This window comes from Nicotiana attenuata, chromosome 5, assembly GCF_001879085.1.
Source record: "Nicotiana attenuata strain UT chromosome 5, NIATTr2, whole genome shotgun sequence".
Taxonomy (NCBI): domain Eukaryota; kingdom Viridiplantae; phylum Streptophyta; class Magnoliopsida; order Solanales; family Solanaceae; genus Nicotiana; species Nicotiana attenuata.
This window is the reverse complement of record NC_031993.1, coordinates 51,999,759-52,014,426: the sequence shown is the minus strand read 5'-3', so window position 1 is coordinate 52,014,426 and position 14,668 is coordinate 51,999,759. Positions and strand designations below refer to the sequence as shown.

At 35.3% G+C, this 14,668-nt stretch overlaps 1 protein-coding gene across 1 annotated transcript in view; it reads left to right on the top strand.

Annotated features, from left to right (window-relative positions):
* LOC109225847 (5'-3' exoribonuclease 4) overlaps positions 5,755 to 14,668 on the top strand; it is a 32,608-nt gene continuing 23,694 nt past the window's right edge. The window contains exons 1-10 of the mRNA XM_019390633.1: positions 5,755 to 6,073; positions 6,501 to 6,750; positions 10,895 to 10,997; positions 11,075 to 11,151; positions 11,223 to 11,414; positions 11,588 to 11,707; positions 11,973 to 12,035; positions 12,116 to 12,262; positions 12,364 to 12,528; positions 12,757 to 12,834. Coding sequence (XP_019246178.1) covers positions 6,544 to 6,750; positions 10,895 to 10,997; positions 11,075 to 11,151; positions 11,223 to 11,414; positions 11,588 to 11,707; positions 11,973 to 12,035; positions 12,116 to 12,262; positions 12,364 to 12,528; positions 12,757 to 12,834 — 1,152 coding nt within the window. The 5' untranslated portion in view covers positions 5,755 to 6,073; positions 6,501 to 6,543. The remainder of the gene's footprint in view (positions 6,074 to 6,500; positions 6,751 to 10,894; positions 10,998 to 11,074; positions 11,152 to 11,222; positions 11,415 to 11,587; positions 11,708 to 11,972; positions 12,036 to 12,115; positions 12,263 to 12,363; positions 12,529 to 12,756; positions 12,835 to 14,668) is intronic.

Sequence of the window (14,668 nt, the reverse complement as noted above, 5' to 3'; positions counted from 1 at the left end):
ATATTAGATTGTGGATAATAAATGAAGGCTCTCGAAGAGCTTATATACAAATATGTCATTCATAATATATGATTATAGTCAAAACATATGTTTTAGTAAACCAACAGTTTACTAATACAAATGGCTATCATATTTAGACTACAAATGATTGGAAGATTGAAAATTTTCATGTTTCTATAATCATAGGGGGTAAAATAATATGTATGTGAGAAGTTACCTATCTTATTCTTCAATTGCTACTACATCACAGTAAACCAGAAGTTTACTAATGCAACAGCAGTCACAGTAAACCAAAAGTTTTACTGAGGCAAAAGTAGCAACTGTAAACCAAAAATTTACTAATACAAAAGTAGCCACAGTGAACCACAAGTTTACTGATGCAAAAGTTTATGCCATAGTAAATTAGAAGTTTACTGAAGATAAGACATGCCATGATAAACTTGAAGTTTTTAAGTGCAAATAAGTTATCAACTGGTATAACCGATATTGCCATTCAATTTATATATGATGAGATAATTGAGTATTATGATAAGCATATATTGAACTAGAAAATTCTTCAAAAATTCTCTTGTGTTGCTTGTTCTCATAATAAATTGATTATACCAGCTATGGTTGGGACTAAGTCCGTTGAATTCTGGAAGATATAAAAAGTGAATATGGGCTCATTCACCTATCATGTGAACCACTTATTAGATGCATATATAAGATGGTTACATGTATGTTTATTGTCAACCTGTAGTTTGGCATTTGAAATTGCTTTTCTCAATTAAGAGCATAATTTTCAGATTATGTAATCAAGATAGTTCATATTGATAATGTTGGTTTATATTCCAGTTGGTTTAGCATTGAATACCTCCTATTAATGGCTAAACTATTACTTATGAGAATAAAGCTTCATGTGTTGGTCTAAGATTTTCTAAATTGCATACAGTTGCACTTGTATGCATCAAACCAACAAGATATGATAAGTCCTCCCCTCACAATTGGTTTAGGATCATAAACCAAATAATTTTACTATCTAATAACTTTTGATGTGTGGTATATGATTAATTTCTCTAGCACAACACAAAGATAGTTTTCCCAAAGAAAATTGGGGATATATGTTAGTTCTTCTAACATTTGGGGGATGAAATAAGCAGTTGGAAAATATGTTATAAGAATCAAATTATCATTAATATGATCCTCATTCACAAGATAATTCAAGTCAAATGCCAGAAGCATTTGTTGATCTAAAATTAAATATCATATCTCAACTGCAAATTCTCTTATTAAAATTAAAGTCCCTGAAGGATAGAGTTTACTGCACGAATGAATCATAGTAGACCGATCGGTTCTAAAGGTAACAATCCTTGAAAAGGATAGGAGCAAAATGATCAAAATGATCATAATGAGGAGAAAATGAGCTCTAGAAGAGCCCACGACATAACATTTCACGAAACTCCAGAAGAAGTTTAGGTACCTGAAAATAAAGAAAGTGATGATATCTCAACAAGTTATGTCGCTTGCGAACCGATACAAAATGATCGCCGACGATATATTTATATAGTGCACAATATTGTAAAAGATTGTGAGGATCAGACCTATAGTCGAGACACCTGAAGATGTCATGCCATTCAAATGCAAGTCATAACCTATATGACTCATTTGAATAAATATATATGAAGATCCCTGAAGGAATTAAAATGTCTGAAGCATATATTTGTCACAACCCCAATTCACGATTCCAATTTCCCTCCGTAGGATGTCATGACGGCACCTAGTCTCTAAGACTAGGTAAGCCTAACAAGCATGCAGAATAATTGAATTAATAATCTAAAAGCTCAAAACGCCAACAACTGTATAAGGTAAAAATCGCAACTCAAAGTATATACAACTCCCAAAATCCGGTAAGAAATAAGTCACAAGCTCTAGATACAATGTTGCACAATCCTATATATTTGTCTCTATCAAGAACATTAAAAAACAAGGAAAAGACGGGATAGAAGGGGATTCTGGGGCCTGCGGACGCGATCAGGTGTACCTTGAAGTCTCCGATAAATAAGTCACTCCACACACTAACACTAAGGCTGATAAGATGTACCCGGATCTGCACAAAACATGTGCAGAAGTGTAGTATGAGTACACCACAATGATACCCAGTAAGTGCCAAGCCTAACCTCGGTAGAGTAATGACGAGGTCAGATCAGGGCCCTACTGGAGATAATAAGAACAAGGCAGAAGATATAATGAAATAATAAGAATGGCAGGGAAGTGAAACAGTAAAGAATTTACAGAAAGTAACAACACAAAATCAAGAAACAGCAAGAAGAAAACAAAAGAATACATGTTAAGGGAACAACAAACAACAATACAGCAGATAGACAAAATCAACAGGGGCACTCCCGAGGTACCGCCTCGTAATCCCAAATGTAAAATAATTCACTATCTTTCCTTATATCACCACAGGTGCCTTTATATTTTGTTTTGAAAATCATTTTCCTGAAATATCATCCCGCGTTTAGCCCACCTTATCACATCGCATGACTTTTAGTAGTTCCCCTACTAGCCCCGAGTTTCAAGCCCACCTTATCATATCACATGCGTTTCAACACCCAGACCTTATATCATCGCATGCGTATCAATAATCACAACGGCACGACAAAAACCTCGTGCAACAATAACAACCGCACGACAGAAACCTCGTGCAACAATAACAAACGCACGACAAAACCCTCGTGTAATAATAACCACAACACGGCAGAATCCTCGTGCAACAACCAAACAGTCACCTCAACAATAATCACGAAAAACCAAAACATAACAACCGAAACAATGATATTTCAAGGATAGCAATTTCAAGTAAAGAATCCCACAGTTAAATAATGAATAAATAATCAAGAAAGCAAGTAATTCAACTAAGCATGTAGTACAAGTTGAAACTAAGAGATAAGACAAGTAGACATGTGAAATTAGGCTAAACATGATGACTTAATATGCTAAAGTAACTCAATTAAGGCATTAAAAGAAAACTACTTAGCTAAAACCAAATTTTCAACATCTAGCCTGTGTGCGCACTCGCCACCTTGCGTACACGGCCTTCACATATCACAAGTTATCACCACAGTACAAATCCTAAGGGGAACTCCCCCACACAAGGTTAGACAAGTCACTTACCTCAAACCACGCCAAATCAATCAATTAGAAGACCTATCCCTCGATTTTCCAACTCCGTACGGTCCGAATCTAGCCAAAACAATTTCATACTATAAATATAACTATAGGAAACTAATTTAAATAATGGAATATTATTTTTTCAAAGAATTGAAAAATTACCTCAAAAAGTCCACTCCCGGTCAAACTTTCCAAAATCTTCCAACTTTTCAACATTCGCCAATTTACGCCGAAAGGACCTACGGACCTCCAAATCAATATCCGGACACGCTCCTAAGACCAAAATCACCATATAGAGCCATTGGAACTATAGAAACTCCATTCCGGAGTCGTCTTCATATAAGTAAACTACGGTCAACTCCTAAGACTTAAACTTCTATTTTAGGGATTATGTGTCCCATTCCACTTTGAAACTCTTCTGAACCCGACACCAGGCATCCCGACAAGTCACTAAGCCATAAAATAACATATAGGGAGCAATAAATAGGGGATTGGGTCTGATACTCTCAAAACGACCGACCGGGTCGTTACAATATTTCAAAGTCTCAAGAAATATACCCGGTCAGATTACAAAGATCTTTGTACATTTTAAATTAGCAATCTGGGCGTATGTGGTATAATCGCCTCAGTGAATATTTGCTAAAAGAAAGTTACATAAATGATATTATTTGTCCATATATTTTTATAAAGAAAATGGTATCAAAATTTGTTATACTTGCTATTTATGTTGATGACATAAATCTTGTTGGAACTCCAGAAGAGCTCCAAAAGGCAATTGGATATTTTAAGAAAAATTTGAGATAAAAGATCTTGGGAAGACAAAACTTTTTCTTGGTATGCAAATTGAACATTTAGCATACGTGATCTTTATCCATCAAACTATACAGAAAGGGACTTTAAATGCTTTTACATGGACAAGCGCACCCATTGAGTACACCAATGATTGTTCGATCACTTGAAGTGAATAAAGATCCGTTTCGACCTCTAGAAGAGGATGAAGAACTCCTTGGTCCTGAAATACTCTATCTCAGTGCAATTGATGCAGTTATATATCTTGCTAATACTACATGACCTAATATATCATTTTCTGTTAATTTACTAGATATAGCTCTTCTCCTACACGAAAATATTAGAACAAGATTAAACATATATTGCGATATTTAAAGGGAACAATTGATTTGGGTTTGTTTTATGCTAACAAAGGTGGCGCAAATCTTATTGGTTATGCAGATGCAGGTTATTTATCTGATCCCCAGAAAGCTCGATCTCAAACTGGGTACGTGTTTACATGTGAATGTACTGTCATATCATGGCACTCCACAAAGCAATCTATTGTTGCTACTTCTTCAAATCATGCTAAGATAATAGCTATTCATGAAGCAAGTAGGGAATGCATATGGTTAAGATCAATGAGTCATTTTATTCAAAATGTGGGTTGGAATGTGATGAAAGGCCCACAATTTTATACGAAGACAATGTTGCATCCATAGCCCAATTAAATGGAGGATCCATAAAAGCATATAGAACGAAACACATTTTTTACCAAAGTTATTCTTCACACATGATCTCCAAAAGAATGGTACTATCGATGTGCAACAAATCCGTTCAAGTGACAATCGGACAGATTTATTCACTAAATCTTTACCAACTTCAACTTTTGAGAAGATGGTATACAAAATTGGAATGCAGAGACTCAAATATTTGAAACAAGGTTTCATCAGGGGGAGTAAAATACGCGTTGTACTCTTTTTCCCTTATCAAGGTTTTTCCCACATGGTTTTCCTTATAAGGTTTTTAATGAGGCAACTAGCAATGCGTATTACTAAATATGTGTACTCTTTTTCCTTTACTAGAATTTTTTCCACGGGATTTTTCTTAGTAAGGTTTTAATGAGGCGCATTATCTTTTTAATGAACATCCAAGGGGGAGTCTGTTATATATATACATATATATATATATATATATATATATATATATATATATGTATATATGTATATATATATATATATTTATTATGGATGTCCATTTAGTACTCTGCTCCGTTGTAAATAAGCTTCCTGAAGAAGCTTATCCATATTGGACTCTACCGTAAATATGTTTATCTATTTAGTACTCTATTGGAAATAAGCCTTTTTAAGAAGCTTATCATTTCTGCACTCTGTTATGGATAAATATTACCCCCGTTAGAAGATTATCTATAGTTGGTACAATAACATATTACAAGAAGCTTACACAGCAACTTGCAGTAGGAGCTTACAAGCAGCTTATACATCAACTTGCAATAGCAACTTACAAGTAGCTTACACAACAACTTGTAGTAGCAGCTTACGCAACAACTTTCACAATAGCTTTTTTTCTTCTATAAATAGAGGATATTTCAGTTTATTATGTATGTCAGTTTGAAATTGAATAATATATCAATCTCTCTATATTTATTTTTGGTTTACTTACTTTACAGTTTTTATTTTATAACATTTTTTTCCTTATTTCAAAACTCACATTGTCCAAAAACATTCTAATTAACCTAAACTTAAAAGGGTACAGTAGTCAATTCAACTGTCATTTCCACAACAATTGAATGTTGTACTACACATTTCCTAGAAAAAAGCAAATTACAGTAATAACTAGAAGAGGAAAAAGGAGGAAAAGAAAGGAAAGGAAAATAAAAGTACAGAAGAGAGTTTGACGTACTGAGAAGAGGAGAAGACAGGAAATCCATATGATTCAACGCTGCTAAGGAGAGTTGTTTGAGTCCTTAGAAATTGATCTCATTTTTTCCTTAAACCTCTCCTACTCTCTGTCTCTTCTCAATTCTCATATCTAGGACCCTAGTTTTCTCAGGATTGATCCACTTTTGAGGTGAATTGCCATTTCCATAATTCAGAAGAATTTCTCAGTTTTTGAAGTTCTAAAACCCCTTCAGGTGCGTTTATTTTTGTTGATTAGATTGATTTGGGTTTCTCTGTTTCTTTTCATTCTTAAATCCGATATTGATTTTTCTCTTCCTACACGCCGGAAAACATGGATGTTATTGATTTGATATTTTGCTATCATTGTTTTCCAGAAGAAGAGTTAGGTATGTATATATGCATATAGGTCTCTGTGTGTGTGTGTGTGTGTTTGTTTATACTGAAGCTTTCACAAAAAATCTATCTTTTTGACTAATTCCATGTATCTGTTCAATCTAGATATAGTAAGACAAAAGTTTTTGATTTCTGTAACCTGTTATTCGGATCAAAACGTGGGTTCAGTATAGCTATATATAGATATGAACAATTCAAAGCTAAAAAGAAAAAAAATACTGACTTCTTCATCAAATTTTGGTGTTGCTGTTTAATATTCGAAATCAGGTGCAAGGTTTTAATTGACTGGAGCTGGGCTAATCGGCAAAAAATGGGAGTACCAGCATTTTATAGGTGGTTGGCTGATCGATACCCGCTATCGATTGTGGACGTGGTAGAGGAAGAGCCTAAAGAGGACAGTCATGGGCTGTTTGTTCCAGTGGATGTTTCAAAGCCAAACCCTAATGGCATGGAATTTGATAACATGTACTTGGACATGAATGGTATCATTCACCCTTGTTTTCATCCCGAGGGAAAGGTGAATGAGTGTTTTCTTTTGAAAGTGTTTTCCAATCAAATTACGTGGTATTTGGTATACTTAATTCGTATAAGCTCTTGCACAAAGCATGTGAGAATTTGTTTTTACTAGTTGCTAGGGAAATAGTTTATTTGCACTTATACGGCTTTCTATGTTAAAAGGATGTTTTATTTTCTGTGACTGTACACTTGACATGGTTTTTAGGGGAAACATGCATGCATCATGATATGCAGTTCACAATAGGTAATTTATTTAACTTAGTCATAGCTGCTAACTGAAGATGTTGATTGGCTGTGAAGCATGCATAGGAGGAGATTGACTTCCTCTGAGTTGGTCTAGCAGGAAAGCGAAGGAACCACTGTTTATATGGCAAGAGACAATATTTCTTGTGCAATTCAATCCATTGCTTCTTTCTTTAGAAAGATTTTCTTGATGCATGTACCTCCAAACTAATGCCGCATCTATTATAAAAAAATGTGAATCCCAAGTGCATCATAAAATAATATATTATCTGGACAGCTACCCTAGTCATGTCCTGTTTGTATGTTTATGTAGATCCATGTACAGTCTACTAAACCTGTCGTTGCAAGCACACTCTTCTTGTAATGTACTTCCCATAATTAATTAAGACCCTTTACTAGATTAAACTTTGGACCAGTATATTGGCAGTCCAGATTTAGAGCCCGTTTGGATTGGCTTAAAAAAAGTGGCGTTTCAGCAGAAATAGCTTTTAAGCCAAAAAGCAATAAGTTGGGGTTGTCCAGCTTATTGCTTTTGGCTTGTTTTAAGCAGTTTTTAACATATTTTAAGCACTTTTCTGACATTCCCAAACACTGAAAAAAGCTAAAAAGAGCTTAAAAGCTAATTTGAACAGCTTAAAAGCCAATCCAAACACCCTCTTAATTTTTTATCCCCAGCCTAAATATGTATGGTTTAGGATAGGATAAATAGCAAAACGGCCTTCTTGTTTCCTCTTTCCTTTTATAGGGCTTTCATTGTTATTTGAAGATTATCGGCAAACACTGCTCAAATTCAAAGGGCCATACTTTAAGAATTTTCCTTATAATTGTAGGCTGTCATAATTCAGCACTCTTTCATTCTTTAAGTTGGAAATTATCCTTGTTGAAATTCTTTATATGTGCTTTAAAGAGTATGAATTATGTGCTTGGCATGAATGGAATGAATGGAAGGCTCAAGCTTTGCATGGTTAGTTCAATTTGAGAGAGAAAGAAAGAAGAACTTTGTTTGATAAATAAAATCAATGAAGCAGAATAGAACTAAGGTTGAAATGCTATCAGAAACGAAGAGACGCTAGGTGATTTTTAACATTACTAAGTATCTGTAGTGTCACCAGATAATTGTGCTGGTAGGAAGTAACATTTACCTTGGCTGATCTGGATATTCATTGTATGTAGTTTGGCGATTCCATAATGGAAAATAATTGAAAGTGATGCTTTTTGTTCAAATCGGCAACAAAACCCCAACTTTCTTACCCGAAATCCCTACATCATTATACCAAAAAAAATTGCTAGAGGCAATAACATGACTCTTTTTGCACTCAGGCTTTGCTCTGACTACTGTTTACCAACTTCAGAGTAATAGTTATTTTTCATTTGCCAAAGGTAATTATCGAAGGAGGTCACAACCCACAAGAAGTTCAATAATGAGAGAGAAAGAAGGTAAGATCAGAGACGAGTGAATTTGGAGATAGAGAGAAAATCATTATGGAGAAATCAAAGATAACTTATGGATGGAGGTATAGAGAAACCCAGAGGGAGAAACAGATTGAGTGAAAAGTGAGCCACTGTATGGCTACTGCTGAATGGGGAAGGCAGGGAATGAGCGTTAGAATTGCTCACATCATATGTGCAAGAGGCAAACACTAACATGTTAAGGAATCAAAAATCTTGTCCCTATCGGTTCGGGCAACTCAGTGATCATGATCGGCTCCATGCATGTTTGAGATCTTGAGTCATTTACACCTCTAATGTGAATTTTGTAAAATATGGGTGCTAAAGTTTTGTATCTTTTTTCAGAGAATATGATGAAAGTTTCATGCTTTTGCATTTATAGCTGGAAATTAGGATACTGCTGTATTTTGTAAATATTTGAGGCATACTGGGAGTCTTAGAATGAGTCAATGTGGACCTTAGTGAGGAGAGATGTCTTGCAGTTACATGTTTAGCTGTTTGGGGAGCAAAAACTGGTACTACTATTTCTGTAAGCAAGACCAGATTGGCTAGGTACTTTGCAAATATTATTTTCTTTAATTTTATGCACATAGCAGGGTGTTAGTGCACTGGGATGCCCTTTTTATCAAAGATAAGTTAATGTAGACAAGTCGACAAAGAAACCCAATTTTTTATTGGCGGACATTTGACCTTTCTCTGGTCGATGAAAAAGAAGGGATTTAGCTTAAGAAGGTTCTGGAATTCAAGTCGTGTAAAAAATTGGTTTGAGAATCAGATATGATTCCAGTCAACTGTGCACAATTACCAGATGGAAGATGGATGGCGTATTTGATAATATAACAGTACTGGTTATTTATAATGTCGCAGATGTTGTATAGATGGATGACTGGGGGTGTTGACGCACTGTCCCCCCCCCCCCCCCCCCCTTTTTTTTTTTTGGTGCAGAGAAATTATTAAGTTATCGTTGTTAGAATGCTCTTGGTTTAGAGTTAGATGTATCAAATTATTTCCTTTTTGTTTCAAATAGTTGTGTCAAACTGTACAATGATATTGGTTACTAAGTAAAATTATTACTGTTATTATGTTATGATATTAAGCTTTATCAGTCACAACTGAGATGCATATTTACAGTTTAGATGTGATATAGTTACTGTTACATAATAAACAAAGACACAAAGATCTAACGAGGTACTAAATGACTGATTAGTGACTTGTGATGACCAACTACTGAAGCATTAGAGAACTTTGCAATTAATATAGGAGTAATATGAGATTTTGCTTCCATCTTAATCATAACATGCATAATTTGGAAGTCACTTGATGCAACTCTGTGATGTTAGGACCTTTAACCGCTACCTGTGCAGCTATGGGAGTTTGGGAGGTGGTGGGGTATGATGAACTCAAACCTATGAGATAGTACATTTGGATTCTGTAGTGATACTCATAAACCGAGGATACTAAAATGGTCTAAATATGAAATGAACAATTAAATATAAGAGACTCGAGAGTTTTGTAATAAAAGAAGCGACGAGAGCCTCTTCTCATAGTAGTTAAATACATAGGAAGCAACCTTCCCAAAAACCTCTCTTTCAGTACTTTCTTGGTACTGAATTTGTTATTAATAATACCTTTTACTTATCAAAAAAGCTTCCTAAAAAAGACTCACTTAAGTAAGATACCAAAAAAGGTAAAAGATAAAAAAAGAAACTTCATTTTCTAGTTGCAAGATACAGAATATGGAGCTTCCAAAATCAAGACATCCTAAAATTTATGTTTGAAGATTAATAAGCTGCTTCAGTGAACCTGGATTCAAGGATATGCTGCACACTGCTTGTACCTGATAAGAACCAATAATGTTTGCAGGGCAGATTGAGCAGCTTAAAGTTATTAATTTTTGTGAAATCATACAGTGGGACTGGGACAAAAATTTGCTGGAATTGCAATAAAGACGAGACAGGATCTTAAATGAGAATCAGCAGCAAAGTTATAGTGAAACTTTTCCTGAAGTGCATAAAGACAGAGATAGGATGGAGGAATTTAAGACATTTACTTGGTCATTTGTACATGAGGGCCGTAAACCAATGACCATTCACAGATTGGCAGAGTTTCTGCATTGAGTTATCTATGTGGCATTTACCTAAAAAAGTAGTATTTGATGAATCTAATGAAGGATGTGTCTATATGATGATGAATCTTGTCATTTGATGCTTGAAATGGGCAAATTTAGGTCCGCAATAGTGAAAGAATGCAAGATATCCAATCAATGTACTTTATAGATTGGTCATTACTACCTTGAAATATGGAGTTAGCTTAGCTACCTCAATAGACGTTCTGGTCCCAACTAGGATTCTGATAATTTGTTGCAATTACTTGGTATATCTCCCCGTTTCTCTAGTGTTTTTCCTATAGTTAGGTACTACCTTTATATCAGAGTTTTCTTCTCCACCTTGCAGCCTGCACCAGCAACTTACGATGACGTATTCAAATCAATTTTTGACTACATTGACCATCTTTTCTCATTAGTCCGTCCAAGAAAACTCCTCTATATGGCTATTGGTAAGTTCTGGCTACTGATGTTGCATATCTTTTTACTTTCAATGTTTAAAGTCTTAACTTCACTATCTATTTCTTAGATGGAGTGGCTCCTCGAGCTAAGATGAACCAGCAGCGAACCAGGCGTTTTAGAGCCGCTAAAGATGCCGCTGAAGCTGTATAATTTTTCCTTTGTCTATGTGGTTTAACACGGTAGAATTATGCATCTCATTCAATTTTTTATGACAGGAAGCTGAAGAAAAAAGGTTGAGGGAAGAGTTTGAGATGGAGGCTGCTAGTTTATTGTCTACAGGAAAGCCTGAGACATCTGATTCAAATGTTATTACTCCTGGTACTCCATTTATGGCAGTACTAGCAGTAGCTCTTCAGTATTATATACAGTCGAGGTTGAATAAAAATGCAGGCTGGCGGTTTACCAAGGTTGTTCCAGTATAATCTACTAAAGTCAACTTACTTTAGTACAATCTTTTAAGATTTAAGGATTCCTTCGGTGGAGTAATCCTTTCTGGTTATTTTTTGATGCAATTCTGATTTTCAGGATACCGTTTCTCTCCTAACTTATTTATTCGGCTGCATTGGGTGATTATTTGAAGGTTATCCTTTCTGATGCTAATGTTCCTGGTGAGGGTGAACACAAAATTATGTCCTACATCCGCTTGCAACGTAACCTTCCTGGCTTCGACCCAAATACCTGTCATTGTCTTTATGGCCTAGTGAGTGAAAGAGTTACACTATTGTTTATTAACATCTTAAATTCTTTTAATCCTTTTTTTTTGTTAATAAGAAATTTATGTCCTTTACCTATCCGAAAAAAGAAAAAAGAAAGAAAGAAAGAAAGAAATTGATATGTTTTTGACAGAATATGGGTTGTTCAACCTTGCTATTTTCCTTTCAACAGTGTTCCTGGATTTCTGTTGCGTTTATCTTGATTATCTCATGTCTTAATTTCTTCATGATTATCCAATTTGCTTTGTTTAGGATGCAGATCTGATTATGCTGTCTCTTGCTACTCATGAAGTCCATTTTTCAATATTGAGGGAGGTCAGTAACTACTACTATCCATTGGCTGTGTCATCAAATTAATTCGTTCTCGAAAACTGAAAGTCTGATCTTCTCTACAGGTGATTACATCACCAGGTCAGCAGGAGAAGTGTTTTGCCTGTGGTCAGGTTGGACATCTTGCAGCTGATTGTCGCGGTACAAACGGAAACCAAGGCGAAGATGGAAAGGGTGTGAATGAAACACCTATTCACAAGAAGAAATATCAGGTTCAAATTTGCTTCCTTTTCTTTTGAGTTCCAATTTCAAGTTTTGTTTATCATCTAATATTTTGGTCCATCTTGTTGTTGCCTCTTTGTCCCATTCGCAGTTTCTCAACATCTGGGTGTTGCGAGAGTATCTGCAATATGATTTGGAGATTTACAACCCTCCATTTCGGATAGACTTTGAAAGGGTGGTGGATGATTTTGTTTTTTTGTGTTTTTTTGTTGGAAACGATTTTCTTCCCCATATGCCAACACTGGAGATTCGAGAGGTATGCAGTTATCCTGATGTAGGCATTTGCATCTTGATTGTTATATCTCTGGTAATAATGGGCTTTTCTATATGGATATTCTACTCTGATGGTTAAAGAATCTTGGGCATACCATAATTCTTTTTCAGTCCAATGGCTTGCAACTGCTATTCCTTCTCTCCAACTGTTATGCAGCTGCTGATCATTCTACTTATTCAGTTAATGATTTAATCCTGTATACTTTTGTAGGGTGCCATCAATCTGCTGATGTGCATCTATAGAAGAGAGTTTACAACAATGGGTGGTTATCTTACAGATGCGGGTGAGGTAATTTGCTTTTCAACAATGCAACACTTCAAATTTCTGACAAGGATTCAAGCTATATGTGATATACTGCCGCATGCTTGAATAATGTAGATGTTTTCATTGTTCCATCAGATGAAACTTTTATCTTGTTATATCTACATTTCTAATGCAGGTACTGACTGCTAGTTCGTTTATTTTGGGTAATTTGGTTAATTTTAATCTCTGATGGTCATGAGTATTATCCGCACTCCTTTGCAAAGCGTATATTGGTAATATGTTGTATCTCTGCAGTGTCAAATGTCCAAGGTTTACTGGCTAATGTGATGCCTGGGGAACAAGAAACTTAGGTTACTTTAGGGGCTATTAAGACTTCTAGAGACAATTAGACCTTTTTATATGCAAGTGCAGGTGGTTATGTTCAAATGGTAGACATTTGTCTTTCCTGCTCTCCATCTCCTTTTTTTTTGGGATAGATTGCTTTCCATCTCATTTTTACTGAGGTGGTTAACTGGAAAACAATTTGCTTTTCTATTTGATCATATTTCACACCGAGTTCATTATGGTATTGGAAGCTTGAGCTAAGTTTGCTAATGAGTCCTTTGAAATTGAACTTTAAGATTTGCATCTGTCGAAGATAATGTTTTTTAGTTGTCAAAATCAGGGACCTTCTAGGTGGCCATTTTTTTTTTGAAAAGGTAACATATTATGTATAAGTAAAAGACTACACAAAAGCTGTGAAGTCACCCATAATTAAAAGGAGGCCTAATAAGAAAAGACACTCCTAAACCTTCTAGGTGGCATTATAGCAGTGTTGTGAAGAGTGTGAAGCGAGGAAAAGCGACAAGGCCCTTTTCGCTTAAAGCGAGAAGTGAAGCGCTCGCTTTTTTGAAGTAAAGCGGAATTTAAAAATATATATTAAAATAAATACTGCATAGACAGTGAAGAAAAAGAAAGGAGAATGACAATAAAATAAATACTGCATAGACAACTAAGATTAAATGATATGAAAAAAATGACAGTAAGTATGCCAAAAAATGGCAGTATAACTGAAACGAAAAATGGCAGCATTTCGCTGTAACTTATCACTGAAACAGTGAAAGAAAATGAAGAAGAAGAAGAGGAGAATGAGAAAAAGAACTGAAGGGGAAAAGAAATTTCGCCAGCATTTCGCTACTATTTGGACACTGAAACCGTGAAAGAAAAAGAAAAAGAAGAAGAAGAAGGAGGAAGAAGAAGAAATCACATACCTGGGACCAAACTTGATGATCTTGAAGTTAAAAAAGAGAGCCTTTCTAATTAATTAACGTTGGCAGCCCAGTTTTAAAGAAGCGCTCGCTTCTGTCGCTTTGTTCGCTTCTCGCGTTTTTCAGGGGAAGCGATCGTTTTTGTGTACCTGATACGCTTCAGATCAGAGAAGCGCCAGATGCCTCGCTCTGCATTGCTTCTCGCTTTAAGCGAGGAAGCGGTCGCTTTTAACAACACTGCATTATAGTAATGTTTTATCTATTTTCACGCTCTACGCCTCTACCTGACTTGCCCATTACCACTTACTTTCCTCAAGCTTCATTTTACACATGATTGTATGTAAAACAACTTTATATTACAGGACAGTTCGGGTAACATATCTGATAGTCCTTATGTTTCATTTACTTCTAAATATTACCACTTTGATTCAAGGACTTTGCTTCATTTTGTGAGATGTAATTAGCTTGAATATTAAAGGCTAATATATATAAGGGTTTATTATGTAGTCATACAAGACACGACTAGCTTTGCAGTGTTCTTTTTTTTGCATTAGCTAGATATACTGTTAGTTTCTCTGCATTGCCGGTTGTTATGTTTTGGGTGAATAATA